The 26,689-nt window shown below is 44.8% G+C and overlaps 3 protein-coding genes across 4 annotated transcripts in view; 2 read left to right on the top strand and 1 right to left on the bottom strand.

The window, feature by feature from the left end:
• Positions 1-74: 74 nt before the first annotated feature.
• Positions 75-7,833, top strand: cep135 (centrosomal protein 135). Of its 2 annotated transcripts, none has more exons than XM_027289976.1 (26): positions 75-322; positions 869-989; positions 1,079-1,269; positions 1,362-1,529; positions 1,610-1,751; positions 1,848-1,932; positions 2,019-2,147; positions 2,247-2,462; positions 2,563-2,628; positions 2,755-2,905; positions 2,984-3,204; positions 3,322-3,477; positions 3,561-3,698; positions 3,882-3,959; positions 4,113-4,264; positions 4,415-4,530; positions 4,619-4,773; positions 4,967-5,022; positions 5,208-5,376; positions 5,483-5,593; positions 5,680-5,865; positions 5,946-6,155; positions 6,250-6,452; positions 6,549-6,653; positions 7,143-7,298; positions 7,436-7,833. In XM_027289976.1, exons 2-26 carry the CDS (start codon positions 877-879, stop codon positions 7,455-7,457), a joined length of 3,495 nt encoding a protein of 1,164 aa, XP_027145777.1. In that variant the 5' UTR covers positions 75-322; positions 869-876; the 3' UTR covers positions 7,458-7,833. The 2 variants fall into 2 exon arrangements, with proteins under 2 accessions (XP_027145777.1, XP_010729323.3); XM_010731021.3 differs by having other exon boundaries at positions 2,984-3,213; positions 7,436-7,832.
• Positions 7,834-7,929: 96 nt separating this feature from the next.
• On the bottom strand, positions 7,930-10,643 carry chst14 (carbohydrate (N-acetylgalactosamine 4-0) sulfotransferase 14). Its single transcript, XM_019277659.2, has 2 exons — positions 10,344-10,643; positions 7,930-9,286 (listed from the first exon to the last, which is right to left on the bottom strand). Exons 1-2 carry the CDS (start codon positions 10,641-10,643, stop codon positions 8,459-8,461), a joined length of 1,128 nt encoding a protein of 375 aa, XP_019133204.2. The 3' UTR covers positions 7,930-8,458.
• Positions 10,644-13,893: 3,250 nt separating this feature from the next.
• Positions 13,894-26,689, top strand: part of cracd (capping protein inhibiting regulator of actin dynamics) — a 20,096-nt gene continuing 7,300 nt past the window's right edge. The window contains 5 exon segments of the mRNA XM_027290644.1: positions 13,894-14,110; positions 19,354-19,493; positions 25,019-25,187; positions 25,651-25,780; positions 25,883-26,038. Coding sequence (XP_027146445.1) covers positions 19,433-19,493; positions 25,019-25,187; positions 25,651-25,780; positions 25,883-26,038 — 516 coding nt within the window. The 5' untranslated portion in view covers positions 13,894-14,110; positions 19,354-19,432.

Below are 26,689 nucleotides of genomic sequence, written 5' to 3'. Positions count from 1 at the left end.
ACACTTTGGATATTTCTGTCTGTGCTTTGGGTGCTGACTCCGCCCTCCGCTTTCTGTACGGACGACGCCGGCTCTCAAAACGCTGCTCCACACGCTCACTTCCATGGTGACGGATCCAAGCGGAGCCTCGGCGCTCTTTTCAAACCCTTTACCGCGGAAACGTGTCAGCCCGAGGAGCTGTTTGCCACCCGACTCTAACCGATAACACGATGTGGTGCGGATAATTAACTTTTAACGCAAGTTAAAGGTGCGAGCGAGACATTTACGTCGGTGATGTAGAGCCAAGTTTGACGTTAGTCGGGCTAGCGTCTCTCCTAACGAGGTAAGTCGAGGCTAACTAACGCTAACTAACCCATTACTAGTTAGACAGACCGTGCTAACTAGTGCTACGTGTCATCTCTTAAGATGTAGTTGAGCTAACGTTTGTTTATAAGCATGTGAACTAGCCACGTAAGCCGTTAGCCGACGTCAAACAGCCCGGTGTCCTGGTTTAAAGAGTGACCGTGTTAGCTGGTGACCGTTAGCCGAATGCGTTTTTTGTTGTCATAGTTACGACAGGCGTTAAAAAGCGGGAAGACGCCACAATATCCTTGTGAATGATTGATTTTTTCTCATTAATGTAATTGTAGTTTCATCGCCTGTCGTAACTATGACAACCACTCATTCTCGGCTAACTGTCACCGCTTAGCATGGTCACACTTTAAACCGAAACACCGACTAACAAGCTTAACGGTCGGTTAGCAGGCTATTTAGCCACCTTCTTACCCCCAGCACAGGTCTGAACAGTGACGTCGCTTGTTTCACGTTACTGTGAGTATCTCAGTAACGTATCTGAGTAACGTAGACTGACGTCGCTGTGTTGTTTCAGTTGCCAACATGAACAGCAGCGCGGAGAGGAAGTTTGTCAACCTGAGGAAGCGTCTGGATCAGCTGGGCTACAGGCAGCCACTGGGGATAGAGTCACTGCCACTGGTGGAGAAGCTCTTCAGGTGAGACCTTCAGCCCCTCTGCACCTGCTTCTCACCTGCAACTACAGCTGATGAGATGTCTTTAAATATCCTCCTCCTCTGTGTTGCAGTGATTTGGTCCACACCACCGAAAGCCTGCGCAATGCCAAACTGTCAGCGGGCAAGACCGACAAGGAAAGTCGAAACTTTGACGCTCTCCTGGAGCCGTACAGGGCGGAGAACGCTCGGGCCATCAGGGAGAACAACGAGCTGCACCAGGAGCTTCTCAAGCTGAAGGAGGAGAAGGACCGAGTCACCAGAGGTCAGCTGTGATGATAACCCAACAACCTTGACCTGAATGCACCAAAAAACCTAACTTGTATCTGATAACTTGTTTCTTGTTTCTTGTTTCAGAGCTCAAGACCCACATCAGAAAACTCGACCACGAGACGTCCGACTTGAAGTTTTTAAATAACCAATATGTGCACAAAGTTCGCTGCTTGGAGAAGGACGGCAAGGCCAAAGCTGAGCGCATCCAGCAGCTGCAGGAGAAGAACATGCAAGCTGTGGTGCAAACACCAGGTAACGTCCGAGGTCACGCGTCGAAATATCACTTTACAATTCCCCAAAAATCATGTTTTTCCTCTCACACACTCTCACAGGTGGAAAGAAGCGCAGCATCCCTTTCAGACGTCAGAGGATGCAGATCGATGAGCTCATCCCTCCCTCCTCCACGTCAGCTTACCCCGTGTCGCAGCCGGACGATCCGTATGTCGCTGACCTGCTGCAGCTGGCAGATGGAAGGTTTGTTTTCTTTTGTGACAGCTGATTTGTATTGTTGGGAGACGTGCTGACTCCTTGACGTACATGTTGATCTGCGTGATTGCTTTTTATTTGTAGAATCCACGAGCTACAGGAAGACATCGTAAAGATCAAACTGGACCTGGAAAATGCTCGAGACTATATAAAACACTTAAACACACAGGTGCGAAATGAATTAGATGCATTTAATACTCTGACATGTTGAATGTTGTAGAGGTGTTAAGATGTTTCTATATTTTCCTCTCTAAGGTGGAGGAGAGAGACAAAGAGATCGAGCGTCTAAATCGTGTTCTTCAGGGAGGACGACCTCATGATGTCATTACCCTCGAGGCTCAGAACGCCAGCAACGAGAAACTCATCGCACATCTCAACCTTCAGGCAAGCTTATTCACCCCGATGTTTGAACCCTGGAAGAAAAGTAGTCCGCATGGTTTGCCCGTGTGTGTTGACTGTTTGCTGCTTCTTTGTGTTATCCAGATCGAGTACCTGCAGGAGACCAACAGGACCCTGGAGCAGAGGGTCGAAGGTCTGCAGCAGAAGAAGAAGGACGTGTCCACCGAGGTGGCCAATCTGTCTTTGAAGAACCTGGAACTGTGCGAAGAGTTGACGCACATAGACGACCTCGCCAAGCGGCTTGAGATGGACAGGGAGCGTGTTTTGGAAACTGCCGACATGGAACTGCACGAAGCTAAAGTAAGAGTACGAGAAAGCGGGGAGAAAGAGATAAAATAAAAAGATACATTTACAGGCAGTGTACCGGAGTTAAAACAAATTTTAAATCTCTTCACTACAGAAAGAAATTCAAAGGCAGCAGGAAATTATTGCAGAGTTGGAGGATATCGTCACCAAAGTTAGACGGGTATGTCGAGTCTGTTTCCTTTGAATACAGCTGACATTCTTCAGTGAACATAAAACCGCTGTGTCATGCCAAAAATCTGTCCTGTGTGCTGTTCTTACATAATCTGCTGGACTTGATTATATTCAGGAGCAGTCTGAAGGTGACTTTGAAAAAGATCGACTCAGAGACCAGCTGGTGGAGCTCGGAGAGCAGAATGAGAAAATGGAGGGGCTGGTGAATTTCCTGGAGGACGAGAAAATCAGACTGCAGGACAAAATGGAGAAAATGACGGCAGCTGGTAAGCAGCAACGCCTGTTTTTATATCAGCGTTACGTTACTGACATTACTGTCTTACTGACGTGTTGCTGTTTCCCAGATAAAGACCTGGTGCTGGAGTTGGAGACCATGCGGGCTAAGCACGGTGTTTGTGGAAGGGAGCGCTCCCCATCGCGACTCGACGCATTTGTCAAGAGTCTCGAGGAGGAGAGGGATTATTATCGACAAGAGGCAGAGCGCTACAAAAGTGCCAGAGGACCCGGTGGCCTGGATTTAAGCCCCAGTCGTAGTCCAGGCAGGGGCCGAAGTCCTTGGTCCAAAGTAACAAGAGTAAGAGACAAAAACCAACAAATAAAAACATGTTTGCTATTTTCTTTAACACATTTTTCAGCTTCATGAAAGTGATGCAAACCTGAGATAACAGCCTCAAATTTTCAGGGAGGTGGTACAGAGACAGAACTGCTTCGCGTATTAAAGGAAAGAGACGAGCTGAAGGCTGCTCTGTTGGACTTTGAGAGGCACATGGAGGACATCCAGGACAATGTGAAGGCCCTCAGCACAGAGAGAGAACATTTCAAAGCTCTGTTTAAACAAGTGAGTTTTAAAAACATCCCACCAGGTGGAAACTTCTATTTTACAGCGTCAGTGTTGAGCAAATGTTTTGATTGTTCACTCAGGCTCAGGAGGACTTGAAGCTGGCTCGTAGCAGAGACACGTCAGCTGACCTCTTGAAACTGAAGGAGGAGATCACCCAGGCGGAAATGAAGATCCAACAGATGAGCGCTGAAAGAGACACACTGATGGACAGATTAAAGGTTTGGTTTTGATTTCTAGCAGCCGCTTATCAGATAATTGTTGTTGTTTTTTGGCTTTTGGCTACTTCGTTTGTTGGTTTCTATTTTAGAAGATTAAGTTGGATTTTAGGCCATTTTTCTGTTTTCTGACAACTTAAGAACGTATTGAGCCTAACTTGCCCCGATATTCAAACATTTTGGCAGGTCGCTCAGACTTCGGCTCTCGCTGACAGACAGGGAGAGGAGAGGAGGACTGTTGACCTGGAGAATGTCGTTCGGAGTGTAAGCCTGGTGGATTAAATAAATCAGTTTTCTCCATACTTATAATGCCTTTCCGACACAGTTATTATTTATGATCACAGCTGTGTTTTTCGGGTTGGCTCTGTGTGGCTTTGCTGTATCCTAACGTGGCACCTTGCGTGTTTCGGTGTGTAGTTAGAGCGGGAGAGGCTGGATCTGCGCTCACAGGTGTGTCTGCTGAAGGAGAACAGGGAGGCCGCGGAGGCGGAGCTGAAGGTCCGATCTACTGCTCTGGTCCAGAACGCGGAGGAGGTCGCACAGCAGAGGGCAGAGTGTAACGCTCTGAGGTCTGTGTTGAAAACGAGTAGCATGACCCTGAAACAGTGATGTGTGATGAGCTGGTCTATGAGATTGGCCTCATTATTCAAAGGCATCTGTACTGAAAAGGTTCAGGGGTTGTTGCCAGTGTGTTAAAGAACCCCCTGTCTCTTTTACAGGCTACTACAGGAGCAGATGGAGCAGTCACTGTCTGATACCCAACACAGGCTGTCCGTGAAGATGAACGAGCTGCATGCTGCTCACGAGCAGATTGACAAACTGGAGGAGAGAATAGGTGACTGTTTGTATATTCAGGACGGGCTGCTATAGTTGATGTTGTATTGCTTGATTTCTTTTTTTTTTGTTGTTGCTTTGTCCGTTAGGGGAGCTGAGTCAACTGGGTGCCAAACACAAGGAGGAAGTGGCTGTCCTCCACAAATCTATCTCTGCCCTGGACAGAGAGAAAGACGCTCTGCAGGATGAGGTGGATCAGAAGACGGAAAGACTGGTCGTTCTCCAGGAGGACAACTCTAAAAAGGTAGACACGACCAACATTCATCCTCATTTTGACACATTTTTGCAAAGAACAAGGACTGTGGATTCCTTCAGTATACATTTGGACAAGTGAATGTTGTATTCAGACAGACTAAAATACAAAAATGTGAAACAAATCTTTAACATCTAACTGCAGAGTTGTATTTAAGAGTCATAATTCTTTGGCATTTATACAGGAGCAGACCCTTGAAGATGTCAGACTCACAGTCACAAACATGGACAACTCTCTAGCGTGAGTATTTCAAAATAGATCTTCAAAAATCACAGCTTATGTCCTCCTCTGTAAGTCGCTTTGGATAAAAGCGTCTGCTAAATGCAATGTAATGTAATGTAATGTAAAAAAAATCACGAGTTCCTCTCAGAAAGCTGACGTGACTTGTTTTTTCTTGTGGCGACGTCAACGCGCGATCCTCGCAGTCAGCTGCAGGGGGCGTTAAACAGCCGCGAGAGGGAGATAACCAGCCTGAGGAGGCAGCTGGACGTCTGTCAGGAGGAGCTGTCCACACTCAGGAGAGACAAAGAAATCACGATCCGAGAGAACAGGAGGCTGCAGGACGACCTGGCTACGATGACCAGAGAGAACCAAGTGTGTGATAAATCTTACTGTCGTTAATCAGGAGTCCGCTGTTTCTTCTGTTGTATAAAGGAGGAGCTGATGAAGCAATAACACCGGCTCCTGTCTGTCTGTGCAGGCTGTACATGTGGAGATGGAGGAGGCTTTGCATGAGAAGGATGAGCTGAAGTTGAGAGTCCACTCTTACATTTCTGAAGTGTCCAGGATAGAGAAGCTGATGGCCACAAAGGCAAGAGAAAAACTCTGTATGGCTGACACTGCACTACTTCACACGCTCTCCTGTCTGTCAGCTGACTGCTACGTGTTGACCTACAGGAGCAGGAGAACAGAGACCTGCTGGATCGTTTCAGGATGGCGCACTCCGAGGTGGAGGAGCGGGAGCAGAAGTTGCAGCAGGCCGAAGGCCTCAATAACACCATCCGCCTGGAGCTGCTGTCTTCAGACTCGGAGCGCAGACACCTCCGCGATACTGTCAGCCACCAGGACAGAGAAATCCAGCAGGTGAGACGTAGGAGCTCATACGAGGTCCAAGTGGACACGAGAATGTTCAGAGATGATTAATGTACCTTTTCCCCCCCAAGCATGGAGAGGCCCTGCAGGCCTATGAGGCCCAAGTCTCCTCGATGGTTCGTGGAATGTCCAGGCTGGAGGAGGAGCTGCTCAAAGCAAAGGAGGAGAAGGCCGCGCTCCTCTCGGATCTGGCATCCGTCAGGGAGCTCTGTGTCAAACTGGACTCTGGCAAGGAGCTCACCGCACGTCAGCTCACCTCCAGGAGCATGGATCTAGAGAGAGTGAGGCCCCCTAAACACACTTTCGATCTGCATTCTACATGCAGCAGCAGTTCAGTTTTATTTACATGAATCTGCGTGTTTTGTTTTTTTTTAGCTCACAGGAGAACTGGAGGATGTTCGGTCAGAATCTGAGCTGCTTAAGAAACAGCTGGCCAGCGAGAGGCTGACCGTCCGCAACCTCGAAACACTGCTCTCCACCAATCGGCACAAGGAGTTCCAAACCCACCTGACAGCCAGCGAGAGAGAGTCGGAGCTGAAGGTCCTTCGTGACAGGCTGGCGCTGGCTGACAGCAAAACGTAAACAAATCCGACACAATATGTCGTTGGCTCAAATAAAATGATTTCCTATCCAAATAGTTGATTTGTAATTTACTTATGTGTGCACGAACTCAGTGCGGAGCATGTCAGGGAGGTGTCCCAGCTCCGTGGCAAAGTCTCTCAGCTGCAGACGGAGATGGACGTCCTGAAAAGACAGCTGACCACGGAACGCTTCGAACGGTGAGCCAAAGAAAGGACTGTTAGTCTTTACACTGAATCTATTGAACCAAAGCTGCAACCGATCTGTCTGTATCACAACAAAAGGTCATTTATTTTCTGCTTTATTAGCTCTGCGATGTGAGGCTGCAAAGACAAACTTTTAAGTTTTAACCTTCAGGATCAACTTCCCGCAGCTCGAAATTGAACTATTTCTTGATCTGAAGAGACTGTTTATAGTTTTTTAGAATATCTGGCATTTATTTTATGAAAAAAGTCTCATAGGGCTTTTATTAAACTTATCACCTAATCTGAGCCCAAGGAGGTATCTTCAAATTGTTTCATGTGGCCGCCAGTCCAAAACCCAAAGATACTAAACTTGTCATAAAATGAGAAAAAAAACCCTGCAAATATTTATGTTATGAGCTGGATTTTTTGTAATTTTAAGTAATAATTAAAGTACTTCTAGCTTGTATAGATTTTGACCTTGTCTGTCTGTGTCTGTGTCCTCAGTGAAAGGGCGGTTCAGGAGATGCGCAGGCAGGGTTTGTCGTTCTCGTCCCTGCAGAGTTCGTCGCCCCTCAGCGTCTCCACCAGTCCTCATCAGACCTCCCCAGAACGCTCCATCCTCCGAAGTCTTAACCGCTCCACTGACAAGTCAGCAGACAGGTACGGCTTTTCCTCCTCCCTGTCCCTTTTTTTGCGTTAAGCTGGTTATATCAGAGAAAAATCACAGCTTCTGGAGCCAGAGCTATTTTTAAAAATTCCTCCTCCTTACTGTGTGAAAATCTCTTTCTCCCTTTCAGAAGCGTGAGCTTCAAGGATTAACAGCTACAGACAGACAAACGAAGGCATCGATGAGTGAGTCCGAAACCACTAGAAGCTTAAAAGTCTCGAGTCTGCACTTGAATTGTGAAAGCATCAAATAAACCTCGGCGCTAATCATCCTGCAGCATTCGTCTAACCCGAGGCACTCAGGGTGAAATCATGCCTGGGTCTTTAATAAAGCCAACGACGGTGCTAACATTTATACAAGTTGTCTTTTTAACCAATGCAAATATCAACTTTTAATGACTCCACTTACACGACTGGACGCAGAAGTGTCCGCTGTGTTTAGTATGTTACAGTCCGATCCGATCCTCAGCCACTATAACCTCACACATGTAGCAAGAGAAGTGTTCGTGCAGCCCTGTGGTCCTGTGTATTATACTTAACATTCCTGTTTTTTTTAAAATGATGTTTAAATTATTAAGTTATTCACAAAATAAAGTGATAAAAAGAATAACAGAACTTGCAGTGATTGTATATCACAAAACTTGAACTTGTGTTTTATTAGAAGGTAAATAGTCCAAAGTTATAGGAAAGACCAGAAGGAGAGTCTGTGACACGACAACAGAACACAAGCATGATTCAAACCTCACCCCCCCCCGTGAGTACATGGTTTGTGTTTTAGCCCGCTAAAGCACTGAATGCCCATTGAAATCGTTAACCCTTTAACCTCCTTCAACGTGTAGATGAAGAAATAAGCTGAATACAAACTGCTTGTGTACATTTCCATTATTGTATACTGGATTGGTTCGTTTACTGTAACAGTGCACGTCAGAAACGCGTTGAAATGAGATGGAAAGTGTCTGAAGCTGATTTCAAGCTTTAGTGGTTTTAAAGTGAAGTCCCCACCTCTTCCGATAATCAGCTTTTTGCAATGATATTCGACCATCTGTAGTAAAAAATACGTAACAGCCCTTAATACTGTTTGTTCCCAGGGAATAAAAAATAGTACAAATGATTCTCTATAAAAAATATTCTCAGAACTATAAAACATTGCACATTTAATGCCGGCAGTGTTGAGTGGTTGTGTTGGGGAGAGGGTAAGTGAAGAGGGAAAAGTCTAAAATGTACTTGGGCAGGAGTTCCTTCAGCAGCTTCTGCGGTAAGCTGCACAGGTAATAGTGTAACGTCTCCGTGGTGACCGGCTTGTACCACGTTTGCCTCTCTGGGAACTGAATGTGAGGAGGCACCCCGACGTGCTGCAGCACGTACGCCGAGTCGCTTTCGAGGCGCTCGTAGGAGCCGATGAAGTCGTAGTTCACCGCGCAGGGTTGGCACAGGTTGTACATCGGCATCCAGTGCTCGTTCATGCGCTCCACGTCCTCGTCCAGCAAGTAACGGACGAACTCCCCGAAAGTCACGTCATCTCCTTTTATGGGCGCGTCCTTGGCGCGACTTTTCCTGTACCTCTTTACGATCTCCACGCCGTACTTTTTCTGGTAGGACTGAATCTCTCCGAACTTGTTCCTGTACGCGGACAGCAGGCGCTCCATGGGCTCCCGCACAAACATGAACTTGAAGTAGTGCTTGAGGCGGTAGCGGATCTCCTCGGGCTTGAGAGAGGACAAAAACACAAGGTCGCTGTGGTGGTTCATCTTGCTGTTGACGTCCACGCTCTCCAGAGCTCCGCTCAGGACCTTCAGCACCCTCTTCCAGTTGGAGCAGGCCACTTTGGGGACGTAGCAGTAGAGGAAGTGATACTGATCATTCACCAGGATGTGCTGCAGCACTGTCTTCCTCTGCAGGGGGCTCAGGGACCAGATGTTGTGCGGCATGTTCTTCTGGCTGCACATGGTCCTGATTGTCCGGTTACGGATTTCCTGGAGGATCTAAATGTGAATACAAATCAGTGACTTGAAGGTGTAGACAGCAGTTCAACATCAAATCAGACAAACTGACCTGATTGTGTCATTGTGATGCCATCAGGGTGACACATTTTCTATCTGTACCTGCTGTTATGGACTTTTCTATCCTTAGGTCTTAGGCCTTGAGGTCCTCGGCAGTGTTAGTTGTTTGGCTTTGATTGGGAACAGTAGGTGCCAGTCTATCTCAACACTGTGGTGGCCAGGGTCGAAGAGACCTATTGCTGCCTTCTTAGACATAATAGATAGCTGAACCGTTGAACTTGTCCAATCTGTGTAAACGGACTAGACTGGGGAGAATGTGAGACCGACTCAGGCACTTCTGATGAACTTTTGAGAGTGTCTCTAATCCTCCTTGGGCCAAGCGTCAATAAATAATACAACATAAGACATCAGAGGCTCCTGAACACTTTCTTCCCTCCTTGACTTCAGCAATTTCTCCACAACACCTGCACCTACCTGTTAATCAAAGCGACCACACTTAATCCTGCTTAACTAAAAAAAAACTTATAATAAAAAACTATAATCTGAGCAGGTGTGTTTTTATAAAAATCCACCCTAAATTGTCATGGATGTCAAAAATAGCTCTAGAGACCAAAACTGTTTTTTTGTACCATGCTGTAAACATGAAGTTGGGACATTTTAACATGGGGACTTATGGAGACTGACTTGTCCTGTAGCCAGCCTCAAGTGGACGTCTGAGGAACTAGTCAAACTAAGGGCAGATGATAGTTTAATAGTGAAACTAGTAATAAAACCAGCTTTAACAGTGTAATAATAAATCAAGAGTGCATCTTTTTAATAAAATACACACTTCTTCTTTACAGCTGTAGGCTTTTACAATGCAGGGACACATTTGATCCTGAAACTTTTAAGCCTGGCAGGAATTTGTTAGAAAATGGCTGTTAATCCAACAGTTTGACTCAGATTGTTGTGAAATATATATGGTCACAAGACGAATCCAGATCCAGCTTGGCTCCACACTATCCGTCCTATATGGCACATTAACAGTGACCTAACTTACCTGGGACTCCACGTCCACAGCATCCGGACCGTGCCTCCCGACCTGCCTGATGAAGTCCAGCCGCTTGCCGCTCCCCCGGGGTGGAGGCGTCTCCATGCTGTTCAGCATTCCTTTCTCTATCATGAGCAACAGGCCTCCGGAGGCGACGATCACCAGGAACGTTAGCACCGACGGCAGCACCGCGGAGCTGCCGCGGCGGCGGCCGGAGCCCGAGTTCACCGTCGTCCTAAAGTTTATAACCGAGCCTCCGCGCACTCCTCCGGTCATTTTCACCCCGTAGTCCTGCCTGCGAGGGAGCATGGCTGGCGTCGGTTGGACGCCTCTCCGCTTTTATAGAGTTCACAACAAACTAACGTTCCTATGTCAGAACTAACCGTTGGTTACCTACCACGTACCCATACTTATAACTTCAGAGGTCCGCGAGCGTCAACGGCTGCTTCCGTTAGGAACCGTCAAAATAAAAGCGTAAAACAAAAATAAGAAAAAAACAAATAATCAAAGACTAAAACACATAAAAAAAGGCGACTAACTTTATTAAGTATATCTGTTCCCCATAACAGATATTTCTATACGTTTTTAGCTTTAACGGAGAAGGTACATTTTCAAAATAAAATCCCGATGTTTTCCAAGCACCAAATGCAGCATAAGCGACTTTTATTTTTACTTTTACTTAAAGGAAATTCACAACAACTTTTTTTTTAATTGTCAAAATACAAATGAAAACTTATTTGAAGCAGGAAAGGGTTTATTATGTGTGTGAGCACTGACACCTCCTTCTTGAGGGTCCTGAAGTTTCCCCCCAATGCCACATGGGAGATGTAGTTCAGGGGACTCTCAAAGACACAACAATGTGTTCCCTGCTCTCCTCTATTGTATAGTTTTACACACAGTACAGACAAAGTCTTTACAACCAAATCATCTGACTTTAACTACAATTCACTAACAAGGACCATGCAGATTAGTTTAGACAGGTTTATTTGTGAGTGATGGAAAGGATGTGCCGAGATGATGACTTGTAGGAGAGAAGAAGGGGTGAGGCTTCTTACTTCTTCTTACTAGCAGTGCTGCTACATTCACATCAAATAAGAGGACGAATTGATCTGTACTGTAGGTACAATTACATCCATCCATTTTCCGTGACCACTTGTCCTTAGCGGGGTTGTGGGCGGAGGGCTGGAGCTGATGCCAGCTGGCATCGGCATAAAAGGCAGGGTACACCCTGGACAAGTTGCCAATTCAACACGCATAGAGTTTGACAAACAATACTGTTACTTATCGAAGAGCAGACAAAGCCTTTACAACCAAATCAACCGACTTTGACTACAATTCACTAACAAGGACCATGCCGATTATAGATTTAAGTTTAGACAGGTTTGTTTGCGAGTGATGGAAAGGATGTGCAGAGATGATGACTTGTAGGAAAGAAGAAGAGATGAGGGTATGAAGGGAGGAGAATGGGGTCGTCGGTGGATGGAGGTTGACTGGATTGAACCTGGGAGTTGAGACTCTGGGTGGGGGGAACCATCTCTCCATAGCTCTATGTCTTACTCTTACTAGCAGTGCTGCTACACTCACATCAAATAAGAGGAAGAATTTATCTTTACTGTAGGTACAAGTACATCCATCCATCCTTTTTTAGCAGGGTTGTGGGGGTGGCGTGAGCTGGTGCCAGCTGGCACTGGGTAAAAGGCAGGGTACACCCTGGACAAGTTGCCAGTTCAACACGCATAGAGACAAGCAATCGTTCACGCTCGCATTCACATCGACCAACAATTTAGAGTCACCAATCAAGCTGCATGTCTTTGTACTGTGGGAGGAAGCTAGAGCACCTAGAGAGAACCAACACAGAAAGGTCCACACTGGCTGGGGGGGGCTTCACAGCAATTACATCCAGATTACGTACACTAGCTACAGATGAGCTGAACTGATACTAATCCCGTCAGTTGCCATAGCAGTCGACACATTTGTCATATGAGTTTAGCATTCAGATGTTGTGTTGATATTGTGTGTGATATAATAAGATCATGTGTACTAAGATCACTTTTAGACACAATCCAGTCGTGTGCAGTTCTTGTAAATATCACCAGGCTCATCTCAGTGTGCAGAAGCAGCTGCTTGACTCAGTTCTCATCCATCCGGTCAGAGATGAGCTCACGGCACCTTTTACCACATTAGTCTGATCCAAAACCTCATTAGTGCAATCACTGCGCGCGATCACCGGTAAATCTTCACACTCTGTTAAGATCATAAGATACCCGAAGCTCTGCAACTTCTTCCTGGTATAAGCTCTACATCATCTTTCAGGCTCTCATCCATGATAACACGCAGGAAATACGTTCTTATTCACACTAAAAGCAAAGTCACTTATAATTACACAAACTACATTTGTGGTTTGGAAAGCCTCTTACCATAAACCTGGAGGACATGTCAGATTCTGATATTAATCCTTTGCACACTTCCTGCAACAGTTAATTAATCCACATTAGGAAATAATCTCAGAGTTGAAGAGTTTGCCTGGGCTAATGGGTTAAAACATAAATCTTAGTTCGTGCTTTGAATCTTTAGCAGCTTAAACAAACTTTCAGGTTTGGAGATTATCCTCAATATACTGATAATAGAGTGTAATAGTCTGATCTTTGGAGCTCATTAGAGTGTCTGTTCTTAAATAAAGACTATTTAATCTGTTTAATATTTTATCAGAGAACTGCATGCTTATTATTCTTGACTTGTCTGATGTTTACAGTCACACACCACCAACTGTTTCACTGGTTTTGGTGAAACTGGATCATATTTTATGGAGAAAATGTTTTCCTGATGGACACTGAAGCAAACAGCTGACAACTGTAGCTGCTGTTAGCTCATGTTAGATCAGTTTGTTAGCCAGGCTGACCAGACTTGTGAGCTCAGAGCACCGCAAGGTGTTTGTACCACAGGCGTTTCGGACCACCGGGAAGAAGAAGAGGTTTTTAGGTTTGGTGACATGGACAAACTCTGTTGGGGAGCAGCGTGAAAATGATGATTATGGAGGAGAAGGAGAGTAAACGGTCAAGAATCTGCAGAACAAGAGTAAATCTAGTCGTGGGGGAGAGCTTGGTGAAATAAAAGGCTGAAAGACAGACGCCGAGCTGGACATCTTGCTGTTGGCCCGGTAAGTAATATTAGTTATTGTACATATTTACCACTGTGGTATTCTCTGAAACAAAAAAATCTGCATAGTGTTGCTTTAATTACAAATAATGTTGCACTCTGTGCTTTAAGGTGGACGTGTCAACATGGCCTACATTATTTATTTGTGAATGAGAGAATCTCCTGCTGCGTCCTTTAATTGTTCTGACACCAGCTGAAACAATAACAGTGATAAATAATCTTACATGAGGACATGAGGTCATCACATCCCGGCAGGATTTACACCTTAAGGACTACATTTTTTTTTATTTTTTTTTAATTCCTCGAGGCGGTTTCCATTCATCCCTTCTTCCTTTACTTCCGAAATGCACGCGCTTACGTTACCGTAACGTGCTCGCATCGCGCGCCGCCGCCGCCTCTCTCTCCTCTCTCGCGGCCACACCCTCCCATCCTCCCCATCTCGCACGCGTGCAGCTGTGCGGGACTCTGACGGTGCCGTGCGTGCGTCTCTCTCTCTCTCTCTCTCTCTCTCTCTCTCTCTCTCTCCCCGTCGGGCACCCGCAGCATCAGCAACACAAAAGCGGGTTTGGAGCGAGCGGCTGATCACGAGGAGGAAGGAAGACGGGAATAAAAAAAATAAGGTGTTGTGATTTAATTTTTTATCTTGTTTATTTTTGCTGATTGTTTGACATGTTCACGACGATGATGACCTTGTCACCGTATCCCACCTCTCATTCCTCATTGACCTGCTCGGATCCATCCTCAGATCTGTGTGTGTGTGTGTGTGTGTGTGTGTGTGTGTGTGTGTGTGTGTGTGTGTGTGCTGTAAATGGGGCTTGCTATTTGATCCCGCTTGAAATGCGCAAACGCCGAATGTCAACAGGCCAAAATTTGTCCATTTGTCATTTATTTATTTATTTATTACCACATTTAAAAATGATGCAAATCAATGAAACATCTCGGCTTCATGTTGTTGAGGATTTGTGGTTAAAACAAAAGGCCAGATTCTTTGTTCTCGGCGCGCCTTTTGCTCTGCAATTAATAGACAGTAATCCCTGTGCGCCAGCATCCTCTAATCTGCCATTAACGGTTACGTATTGATCCGTGCCTTTAGGTCTACGTGGATGTAAGTCTCCCAAACGGTGCACAATACATAAGAAGACTTGAGTCAGCTGGAGAGAAAAAAGAAAAGAGCACGTACAGGCCATATGGTGGTGCAGGTCTTGTGGAAAGAGAGAAAATAAATGAAATTCTGGATTTATTTAGTCCCACGCGTCATTTAAAAGCTTTTAAATCAACGCTGCCTTACTGTCACCGTCTGTGGAGTGTGTGTGCTGACACACAGAATAGATGGCAGTGAGCCAGATATGAATTCACAGCCTGCTGGTGTTGGCTTTATCAGTAAACTCTGTTTCTATTGTCTCATTTCTAATCTGTATATATCAAATATGTTGCTCTGATGGGTGTGTGGTGTCATTTTAAGGCGCCGTGCTGCACGCAGGCGTGTGTGTGTGTGTGTGTGTGTGTTTCACGAGACAGAAGGCAGCGATGCTCATCTTCACTATCCAACCCGAAGGTTTGGATTCTCACATGCACGGTAAACAATCATCTGACTCAGTCGTCGTGTCATCGCACACACACGAATGGTTTTTTCTCAGAGACATCTGTGGAGTGTCAGACAGCCATCCATTTTATTTGACCTCAGATATATCTGCAACTATGGATTTGATTTTAATCACAGCAAGTCAAAGGCGAAGACAGTGACTCAACTGGTTTAAATGTCGATTGATTCGCAGTCACACAGACCTGGAAACAGCCAGCCTGCTGGAAATAATGAACTGGCGTGCAGAATTAGAGGCACTAGCCCTCAGTGAAAATGTATGTGCATGCACAGATGTCAGTGCTGCCCTCATCTGAAGCACAAAACTGTAATCACCACTCTGTTCCTTATGAGGTCTGTCCTAATTATTCAGCGTGATGCAAGTTCTCATCAGCTCTAATGAAATGTGCTCCCTGTGCTCCTGTAACACACCTCTGCTCTTCTTAATACACCAGGCAGCATGTTTGTGATTAAAACTGATGCCAGGCTTTGTTTTAATGGCATGTTTGAGGCCTATAGGTCACCTCAGAAGTGTCAGTGTGCAATCAAACACTTTAAGCCACTTTAGGATGAAAATATTTAATGTTTTACTGTGAAATTAGGTTAAAATTGAGTTTATTTCCTCCCTAATCATTCATTATTTTGAAACATCAACGCATATTTTAACATATTTCCATCTGAGGACGTAATTATCATTTTTACCGTATGAAAAGCGTCAGTTATTCTTCCTTTTTAAATTTTTGAATGACTGTTTTAGCACATGTCAAGTGCCATGGCTGCCACAGCATCATTGAGACTACCTGGAGGTGGATGCTCCCGGCCCTCTTTACACATAAAGTGGATTCCTGTGTGAATATTTGTGTGAGAGATTCTCCGGAGAGGTGTGTGTGTGTGTGTGTGAGCGGCATTTCTATTTCTGCACAGAGTCAGTCAGAGAGAGAGAGAGAGCAGTCTGTCTTTGAAGTGCCATGCAGCTGTAATATAGGCGGCATCCAGGTTGGTAAAGCCCTCGTCATTACCATATCTCTGTGAGACTGCAGTGTGATGCTGCCAAAGCTGGAGAGAAGCGGGTGTGGGGGGGGGAGCCGGCCATATTACACACTAACACTGTATGATGATGCACACAGACATAATTCCAGATCATAAAATTAGGATTTTTATTGCTGCTGTTTTTGATGTTTGCTGTCAAAAGATAGTCCTGTGTTTGTGTGTGTGTGTGTGTGTGTGTGTGTGTTGCGACCTCCTCTGAAGGCTACAGCACACATCTGTGAGCACATAATGTTATTATGCAGTTGTGGTGGTGGTTTGCGCCTAATCACACATGCGCATCCACACGCTACTGTTAGCCCACAATGAGAGCCTTTGTGTGCGTCAGCCAGTCCGAATGATGAATGCCACTCTGTTCTCCTGCGCCGGCCTATCTGGCGGGGGAAACAAAGTGTCACTTTGTGCCTCCTCAGCACAGCGGCGCTAACAGACACAGGAGAACGCCCCATCTCTCCTCGCGCAGAGCCCCCCGCCCCCCCAATCCCCGCCGACACACCTCCTCCTCATCCTCCTCCTCTTCCTCAGATTGTGCATGTGCTCCACTCCAAACACGCTCATCTGCACTCGTGAGTCCACGCCGACGTGAGCTGTGCGAGAGCAGCAATCATGATTTAATCAATATTAATAGGGATGTTTATTTTGTTGCTCTCTTATATACCCCCGCCCCTCCCACACACACGCACACACACGCGCACACACTAACTTTAGCCCTCACTGCATCTGACACCTGACTCCAGGTAATGCCCTAGATCCACAGTGACAGCAGGCAGGTGGAACGGCCACACACTCATAGATACCCTCGCACACAGAGCGACTGCAGCACGGTAAGAAGGCATTGTCGTGCAGAAAGTTGATGAAATGTTAGGTGAAGGTGACACATTGCTTTAAGTTTGACTTCAACTTCAATGCCTCTATGTATTTCCTTGTGTGTTTTTACCAACTCTGTGTGCAGAACCATCACGAGCAGCTCGTGTTGTACAGGGCGATTTAGTGAAGTGTAACGGCGCTGCACTGTTTTTATATTTCAGCTGTAAATATCCACAAGTGAGGGTTGTCTGAGGTGCTCGGACAGGAGACGAAGGCCTTTACCTGTTGTTGTTGTTGTTGTTGTTGTTGTCTGTTCACACACTTGAGCATCGTCAGTTAAGCGTTGGCTAATGTGGAAAATGTAACCACGGTGGTCATGTGATACACGTTCCGTGTCAATTTGAAATCTATTGTTTTTCCACATGCAGCCCTCGGATATCTACAGAGTGGACAAATGCCAAGAACACCTTTCAGCATGGCGTCTGAACAAAGGCTGAACATTATATAATTTATAAAGGTAGTGTTTAGTGCAGGCACGTTGGAGCGGGATTGTGTTTTGTCCAGTAACACGCTGATACCGATACCGGCTTTAGGGATGGAAATGTCAAGTGGTCCACCACTTTGGTCTAGACTGAAATATCGCACTGACAAAGTGGATGTTTTGTCTTAAAATTCATGGTCCGCAGAGGGTGAATCCTCTGGAGGACTGTGACTTTCCACTGACTTTTCATTTATAGCACGGGTCAACATTTCAGGGGCAAAAGGTGGAGCGAACTACAGTGGTGCGATATTTGTTAAGACATGGAGAGAATGGGGCACCCTGATAGCTCACCATGCACAAATGCTTTGACCCTACAGCAGCAGCAGCCCCGGGTTTGATTCCAACTTTTGGCCCTTTGCTTGTCTGGTCACCAATTCAAATGTCAGAAAGGTGTTGGAGGATGGCGATTTGGTCATCCGACAAGAATCTTTTAGAAGTTTAGTCTTGTTAACAGTCTCTGTCTCAGCTTTACCTGAAGCTGACGTAGGTTCGTAGTCTGACACACACATGGGGCTCTGTTTTCAGCACAAACAGTGCCACCACATGTCGGTTGGCTTCGCCCATTTGTTTGCTGGGTTTGCGCCTTGTGCGGCGTGTGTGGCGCAAAGGCTGGAGGAGTTGAACGACGTGAGCTGCTTGATGGTATGTTGGTGGAAACTGGGTCTTTGATGCTTAAAATAAATGTCAAAGGAGCAAGTTTGTTGTCAGCTTAACAGAAGTCGAGTGAGTTTGAGTGAATACATGACATAATAAATGCTAAATAACTCGACGGAACACTTTGATTAGATCCTTTGCCACCAGTTACATTTAGATCAAAACTAACAGTTTGTGATTCTAGTAAGTCTGCCGGTAATCAGCTGTAACGAACGCCTCCGACTGTCATCCTACAACACTTTATACACGGTATGAAAGCCTGCAGCACCCGGCGGCTGTAAGTTTACCACACAACTTCAACACTAATCTGCTCACTGCAAACATCAATTGTGGGAGATTAAAGTGCAAAAATAAAAACAGAAATAGCAAAATGCCGAAAGGTTAAATTCACCACATTTTGCTACGTGTACTTACTTTTTTATCCACGTGTTTACTGTGTCATAATAACTGAATTTAAAGCATAATTATTTTGTGTTTTTCACATTTAAATCTAATCACAGCAAAGAAAAAAAACACATTTTCAGGGATAAGCTTTGACGCACAAACTCCAGAGACAGAGTTATTAAAAGAAACATGAGTTTAACATCAGTAAACATCATCATCGTCTCCTGAAGATGCTCTTTTTTTTTCATATTCTGTGTGATACAGCAAAGCCTGACGTGGATCATAAACAGGATTACTGCGGGGAATTATCGGTTGATGCCACCGTGTCATGACTTGCTTTACTCACAGCTTTGCCAGTGGTGAGAACATAGTGATAAATCACCACACACACACACCTGATCTGATGTGATTATACAAGCGGTTTTTTGTGCACGTGCAGGGCGCACCTCATCGTCATCGGCAGGCGCGGTGTGTGTTTGTTTGTTTGTTTGTTGTGATGAGGATTTGTTGTTGTGTGACTTGAATCTGTGTCACGTCTGTCCACACTGTGTCCACCCAGCTGCTGCTGAAAACGTTGCCATGGGAACCAGAGGCTGCTGCTCAAATTTCACACAGGAAGGTGGAGAGTTAGCGTTGGCGAGAGACGTCGTGTTTAGTCTGGATCGGTGATTGTGAAAACGCAACTCCTTGAAAACATCCGCTCTGTCGTCGTCACCGCACACGTGCTTCCTCACCCTCACCCTCCATCACGCCATGCTCCATGTTTCCTCCCACTGTGACTGAACCTGATGCTAACACAAACAGCTGATTTTGTCACTGTTCTGTATTTATTCCACCGTTTTCTCCCAAAGCCAACAGCGGAGGCAGCCAAGCAAGCAGCCGACCTGGGTAAAACAAGCTTTGTGGAAAGCAAAAAAAAAGGGCAGATCGATGTTCCCTAAGGTTTTACTGCAGTGGTGCGCAGCCATCTCGAGCTGTGCGGCTGAAATAGGTAAACACGGCTCCACCACTGTCCGTCTGTCTGCTTTGTCAGCAAGCTACTTGTGCTGTGAGGTTATGGCACTTTAGGCGCTACAACACTAAGCCATGCGACTTTGGTAGTTGTCTTAGACCGCCTCTGGTGCAGAGCCGGTGTCACCATCGAATGATGTTGAGCTGCCTGGGTTGTTTCGAGAACGCTGAGACGCAGCATCGTGTTATGCCAACGCCATACTATGATGCAGCTGTATCCTTGTCAAAGGCATCTCTCTGCTTTTAGAGCACATGGCTGCTCCTCGTGCTTCTGTCATCCCATCTCTAGCTGCTGCCCAAGTCTGTCCTCTGCAGCAATAGGACTGCAAACACACACACACACACACCAATAAAACACACACTTGCAGCCAGTCAACACATGTAAATAAACAGACAATCTCCTCTCTTTACACCAGCGGACACAATCACATACAGTCTCTCTCTGTCTCTGTTCACACACCCCTACTACCAAACATGCTTGTTCGCTCCTTGTTCTGCGCTGGCTGGAATCAGACAGGACAAAGAGCCTTTTTTTTTTTTTTTTTGCCAGTGGGACATTTCTGAGAGAGTCTGTGCAGCTCTGTCACCCTCAGGAAGGAAGCCCACGGCATGCTGATCCCACAGGAGACAGCGGGCTCCTCTCCGGCTCTCTCAGTACTGTCTCACTCTCTTTCTCTCTTTTTATATTGCCGTCCCGTCATGCGGGTGCTTTGCGGTTTTTCTTGCAACAACACACATTTTTCCCTCAGTACATCCGAAAACCTCTGGCTCGGCCCCGACGTGCTGCAGACAAGGCACTCGAGGGTTCAGGAAGCAGTGTGTGTGTGTTTTTTGTTATTGTTGTTGTTGGTTCCTGTCAGTTTATGAGGCGGTTTGTGTGATTATTTCTGCCGTGGTTGTCTGATCATTAGACGAAGCAAAGAAACTCAGCTGCTATGAGAGTCAATGCCCCCCTACACACACACACAATCACATAGCTGTGTGTTGTCATGTCAGATGTTACAGCTTTATTATCATCATTTCTGAGGGCTTTTAAAACAGCAGAGGCTTTATCTTGCCCGAGACAAGCCGATCATCGAGAGCCATTCTGCAAAAGAACTAACAGGGCCGAGCTTTTTGATGATAATGCTCGGAGAGCAAAATACAAAACACATGCAGCACTGTAAATGTTCAGTGCCCTTTTTTCCTGACCTCTCTCTCTCTCTCTGCTTTTCACACGATTTAAAAAGCTCACACTTGCCTCACCTTTTTACCCCCCCCCCTACCCACTGCAGTAAAGATGATAACAGCAGCCCCGTGCTCACTTCCTTCTTCTCTCATCACAGCCAAGGTGCGCAGTAACCATGGCAACAGACGCCACGGAAACTAAGCAAAACGTGCTTTTAGAGGTAACCGAATCCAAAGGCCCAGGTAAATAGGAAAAAATGAGTGCTTTTAGCGACGTCTTAAAGAGACAGCGCATGAAAACAGATTTACACTGTCTCTTTAAGAACTGCATGGTGTGGTGATGGATTTGATACTGTAGTGGTGTGTGTGTGCTGTGCCCACCCTTCAGACGTCTCTGATCTCCTTCTTTTTTGATACCTTCAAGCTGCTTTAAGACATAATCTGATCAGGAGCCGTCATGTAGCAAAGATTAGATTAGTAGTGTAAAGAAAAATAACACACACACACACACAAACCAAATTTGTGTCCTGGAATTGCACCAGATAAAGTCTAGCAGATAAAGCTCATATTCGTCCACTAAATATAAGTCTGCAGCCAGCTGCCATTTAGCTTAGCCAAGCACAAAGACTGGAAACAGCTGTTTAAAGGTGCAGTGTGTCAGATCAGGAGCCTCTATTTTCAGAATAAGGCGGACATGCAATACAATATTTATAACTATGTTTTCGTGCATGTACAATCATCTTTTTGCTTACGTTATTTAAAAATAAACCTTTTATATCCACAGTAGGAGCGGGTCCTCTTTTATGGAGGCTGTCATGTTGAAACACTGTGTTTTTCTACAGTAGCCCAGAACAGACAAACTTAAAAACTGACTCTATACTAGGAAGGGGAGGGTGATGTGAGGAGATTGCAATGCAGCAATTAGGCCAAGAGATGCAACTAAATTCGACACGGTGGACCTTTTAAGACGTACAAAAAAACAAAGTGTAAAAACACAGAATTGTGATTCTTACACTGTTTTTTGTCTGGATAAAACAAATGAGACATAATGTGTCAATTAGAGAGTTTATTTAAAACTCTGGGGTTCTATAAAGTGAGTGATTGCTCTGACCCCTGAAGGATTAAAGTGCCTTTAAGCAACACTTTTTTAAAATAACAATGCTTTTCATAAACCTACAAAGAACTCTGCATTTCCCCTCAGCTTTACGGATCTTTATAACAAATTCTCATTGTTAATTGTCCGGCCCAAAACTCCAATGATCTGGATCACAATCACAGCGTCGTTTTCAGCCGCAGCAGGCAGACGGAGCATTTATCTGCTAAAGATCCACAAATTTCCATTAATTTCAATTAGGCAGATGTTGTTACCAGCTGTTTTCAGTCTTTTATTCTAAGCTAACTGGCTTGTAGCTTCATATTGAACAGACACAAAGCGAATAAGCGTGTTTTCCATTTTATTCCACAACGCCCTGAATGTCACTTTGCTGGCTGCATTGTTGTTAGAATAGCGAGTGGTAGAATTAAAAAGCAGTTTTCCTTCCACCTCCTGCTGTGTGTTTTATATCTTTCTGTCGCTGTCACCGCACGGGAAATCCTCCCTGATCAGATGGCTGAAATGAAAAAGCAGCAGGAGTCCAGAGGACCCGGGTCAAAACACACTACGAGCTCGCAGGAATCAAGAGTAAACCCCAGCGTTGGGTTGGGGGGGGTGGAGGCCGGCGTGGAGTCGTCTGCTCTACAGAAAAAAAGTGTCCTTTCTCGTTTCACGCATGGATGTGTGAGCACGCCCGTGGCAATGCATTATGGGCTTTGTACCAGAGTAGAAACACTGGTTGGCCGTGATAGTGGAAGAGCTGCAGGGAAACAGTACATCACACTATAACATCACTCACTGGACATGGACAGAGAAAGAGAGAGAGAAGGACTGACAGAGTGGGAAGAATATTTCTGTTAATGATAACCAGAGCACTGGATTTTATTAATGATGGGCACAAAACCATGGATTCCCAACATGCACAGATGTTCAGATCAGATCCTGATGTTTTTTAAAATATATACTTTTGTTGAATATCTCGAGCAGTTTCACAAATTCCTGACACATTTATAGCCAAGCAAGCTTCATACTTTCTTTGTTCTAAAGAAGAAAGCAAGCAACGTGACGCACAGAGTTTCTCACAGCACTTTGAGTTAGAGCCTGTGACTAACATTCAGCAAAGCCAGGCTAGCTGTTTCCACTTGTTTCCAGTCTTTGTGCTAAGCTAAGCTAAGTGGCTGCTTCATGTTGAGTGGTATTGATCGTCTCATATAACTCTCAGCCAGAAAGACAATAAGGAAATTGATAGCAATGGAGACATCAAGCAAAAGTTCAAGGTTAGTTTGAGATATTTTGGACGATGGCCTCCTCCTGTACTAATCAGAACTAATCAGCTTAATTACACTCATTATTATGTTTTTGGCTTCACGTCACGTCTTTATTATTTCATAATGATTTAACGTGGGTGAAGGGATTTCCCCTTTTAGATTAGAGAATCTCCTTATTGGGTTAGATTAAAGATAAATACCCAATTTCTCTTCAGTCATCCGCTACTGTTTCTGGATTCCAACATACAGTTTGACCTCATAATGTCAAACCTCTGCACTCTTTAAAGATTATTAATGATGTCTGGAAAGGAGCCTCCCAGCATCCTGCACCAGGCCACACGGCAGCACGACAAGACGATGTGGTGCGATAATCAGACGAGTGCTCGTAATTATTGAAATGAACGTATAAAACGGATTAAGTCTCCACATGAGAACATTCAGATTGGATATTATTTCATTGGTGATCAATGATAATAGCATAATAACCTGCATCATAAATAAATATGTTTGAAATCTTATCCAAAATATCAAACTATTGCTTTACAGGTTTAAAAAAAAAATGAGAATCTGAGTAAAGACGTACATTTAGCTGGACGGTTCATTTGAGTTATTAAAATTATTGGTGAAGCGATGCCATTTAGAGATATAATTCTTAAAATAATTTTAACTTTTGTGGTCTAGATGAAAATATATTTGCCCGACCTTCGACCCTTTTCTGAAAGTTTTGCCTGTAACAAGATCACAGATATGGTCTGCAGTCTTTGAGAGAAACGATTGATACATATCGATCGTTTGATGTGATTTAGGTCACGTTCACTCTTAGAGGATAAAAGTAGTTAAACTGGGACGGTGTTTGTTTTTATAAAGCAGCACACATTCTGTAGTCGACCAGACAGAATCATAACAAATACTTTCCTCATTATGTATACAGTACATATACATATACATATACATATATATATATATATATATATATATATAGACACAGATCTAAGTGGGGGAATTAGTTTACTGTAACATTTCCCATGATGCCTCTGGTATAGTGAGCAGCATGCGAGATGAAATCCCACACCAGTTGCTACTTATAGCTCTGAAAGGGATATCCACAGAGCCCTGAGGACGCCTGTCTGCACAGTGGTGTAGAGTAGCTTTGTAGCTCGGTAACCTCACCCACGTAGTTCATCCAGTGGAAGTACACAGGCAAAAACAAAGCGTGCCGAGATGTCCGAGATATTTGCTGCATTTTGAAAATGAAGCTAAAAGAATGATCTGTTTTACGTTTTCAAATGAGGCTCATCTTTGGGATCCCGATGTTGTTTTTTCCCTTCGCACACATGAGAAAGTGAAGTTGGTTTATGTGTAAGAGTTTATAACGTTCTGGCATTAAAGATGACGAGGAAATAAAGACATGCAAAAGTACAAAGTTAATTTCATGACTTCCTTGTATTCCCATCTGAACCATTCGTTAGGAAATCAGGTGTGACTTGTGTCATCAAATACTGGATGAAAGTTCACTCTCTTCAGATAAAGCGCGGGCATCGTGGCAGGTTGTCAATGTGCCGCAGATCAAATCTGATGAGTCACATGTTTGACATGAACTCCTGAGGCCGTGTGGCTGCAGCTTTCACTGCTTTCATTTCTACTCGGGATCCACTCAGTCAATAATTAAAAGATTTATTCAGCGTTTTTTTCATCTTTTTTTTATGCGTTGTTTATCTTCCCCACATTTCCTGTAAATAGGAGTAAGTATGAACCAAAGAGCCAAGGTTTTCTCCTCATCCCATCTGCTACTTTGATTTATTTTCTTTTTAAATTCAATCAATTCGCATTTCATTATCTACAAACACACGCGCGCACGTACAAAAAACACGCCCTCCTGCTCGTTATGTAGACCGAGGGCAAGACATAAAGATTAATGATCTGATTGCAGTGTAGCCGTGGATGTCATCTTTTTCATTTTCTATTTCCCCCAAACAGAGAGAAGGCGACAGGGCAAATTCCAGCCCTTCAGACGACTCTTTGGGAAGAAGAAGAAGAGAGAGGTGAAAGGCGTCTTGGATGGAGCGGAGCTAAAGGCGAGTTTTTCTACTGGAGAAGTGTGCAACGGAGTCGTGTCTGACAATGAGGAGTCCAATCAGGATTTGAGGTAACCACACAGATAAGGTTTCATTTTGACTCGTGTTTGTGCATAACGTAACTGTCGTTGTTTTATTATTACTGATGAAAGAAGCAGCCGCACGTCTTATCAGGAATATTTCTTGCAGATTAAAAGGAATTTTACAAATTAACACCACCTGTCCAGACAGCGAGGGTACTAAACAGCTCTTTACAGATTTCTTTTTACTTCCAGTCATAAACGCCTGCAAGTTATGGTCACACAATCTGTAAGAAAGGGTGAGGCTCTGCTCAAATATATCTTGTACAAGGCTTCACATGATTTGAACCTTTTTAATTGACGCGCTCAAACTGCTGCAGTGCAAAGAGGTCGCTCATTTGTTTGTGTGAAATGATTTACAGAGCGGCGTCGCAGCCCAGCAGATGATAACCGAATGAGTAACTGACTGAGTAATGCCACGCTGCAGTGCTAAAGACTCTTTCTTCTCCTGCAGGGAGTTGAATCCCATCGGATCTCGAGCTCTCTCACACGACAGCATCTTTATCCCAGAGGAGCCGGTGACTGAGCCCGGTCTAGATCACGACATGTCCCAGGAAAAGTCGGACAAAGTTAGGAATCTGCAGGTTAGGCCACGCAGTGATGCTCGCTCAGTTCCTGAATCTTTTATCTGTTTCTGTCCACATGCATGACGTGTAATGTTTTTTTTGTTGTTGTTGTTAAAACAGAAGCAGATAGCACAAGGAATAAAGTTTGGACAGAGGCCGCCGTCTCTGAGGAAAAGTGAAGGAGATGAGGGGAGTTCAGATGAGGAAGAAGTTCCCCGGAGTCCTCTGAAGGTTCTGGCCCAGGTAGAAGCTGAGCCAGCAAGCACAGAGCCAAAGGTAAAAATGTATTATCTTATTATGATGTCAGTTTGATGCTACAACCCCGATTAACCACAATTAACCTCATTAATCATGAGATGTCCCACCAGGTGTTTCCTTTCAGCATTTCACAACTTCTCCGGTGTTTTGTTGCCACTGTCCAAACTTTTTTGGAAACGCGTTGCTGGCATCACATTCGAAATGGGCGCATCATTTTACAGAAGTGAAATATGGGGTTTCAATATTTTGCACATTGTCACAGTTTGTTTCTATTTTCATTTTTTCAACAGCGTGACAACTTATTTTGGAAACAGAGTTGCATTTTTAAAGGGGAGCTCCGCCGATTTTTACAAATCAAAGTCAGTTTTTGTGAGTCAAGAGGGAGCTAAAAGATAAATATCCTCAAGTGATGTCACTTAAGTCAGTGTTAGTTGGTGCTGAAGACTACAAGTATGAAAGAAGTGAGCTTAGCGGGCCTGGGTAGCTCTCTCGTCATCTCCGCTGACGGTAGCAGCTTGAGGATACATGAGCTATCAGCATAACACAGAATCTCTAACTGAGCTGTCAGACATCCGGTTGCATTATGGGTAATATAGACAGTATAAAGAAAGGATGCCGTATGCGCGATATCACCCACAGGTTTTGCCCGCCTCGCGGGTAATCTAAAAA

Source organism: Larimichthys crocea, chromosome XVII, assembly GCF_000972845.2.
Source record: "Larimichthys crocea isolate SSNF chromosome XVII, L_crocea_2.0, whole genome shotgun sequence".
NCBI classification, from domain to species: Eukaryota; Metazoa; Chordata; class Actinopteri; family Sciaenidae; genus Larimichthys; species Larimichthys crocea.
The sequence above is the reverse complement of the archived record's forward strand: the minus strand, read 5'-3'. Positions and strand labels throughout refer to the sequence as shown.

Coding starts and splice junctions, on each gene's coding strand:
- cep135 (XM_010731021.3), top strand. CDS start 877: ATGAACAGCAGCGCGGAGAGGAAGTTTGTCAACCTGAGGAAGCGTCTG. Junction 2,629..2,754: donor TCGTCACCAAAGTTAGACGG/GTATGTCGAGTC, acceptor GATTATATTCAG/GAGCAGTCTGAAGGTGACTT. Junction 5,023..5,207: donor AACATGGACAACTCTCTAGC/GTGAGTATTTCA, acceptor CGATCCTCGCAG/TCAGCTGCAGGGGGCGTTAA.
- chst14 (XM_019277659.2), bottom strand. CDS start 10,643: ATGCTCCCTCGCAGGCAGGACTACGGGGTGAAAATGACCGGAGGAGTG. Junction 9,287..10,343: donor CTGTGGACGTGGAGTCCCAG/GTAAGTTAGGTC, acceptor ATTCACATTTAG/ATCCTCCAGGAAATCCGTAA.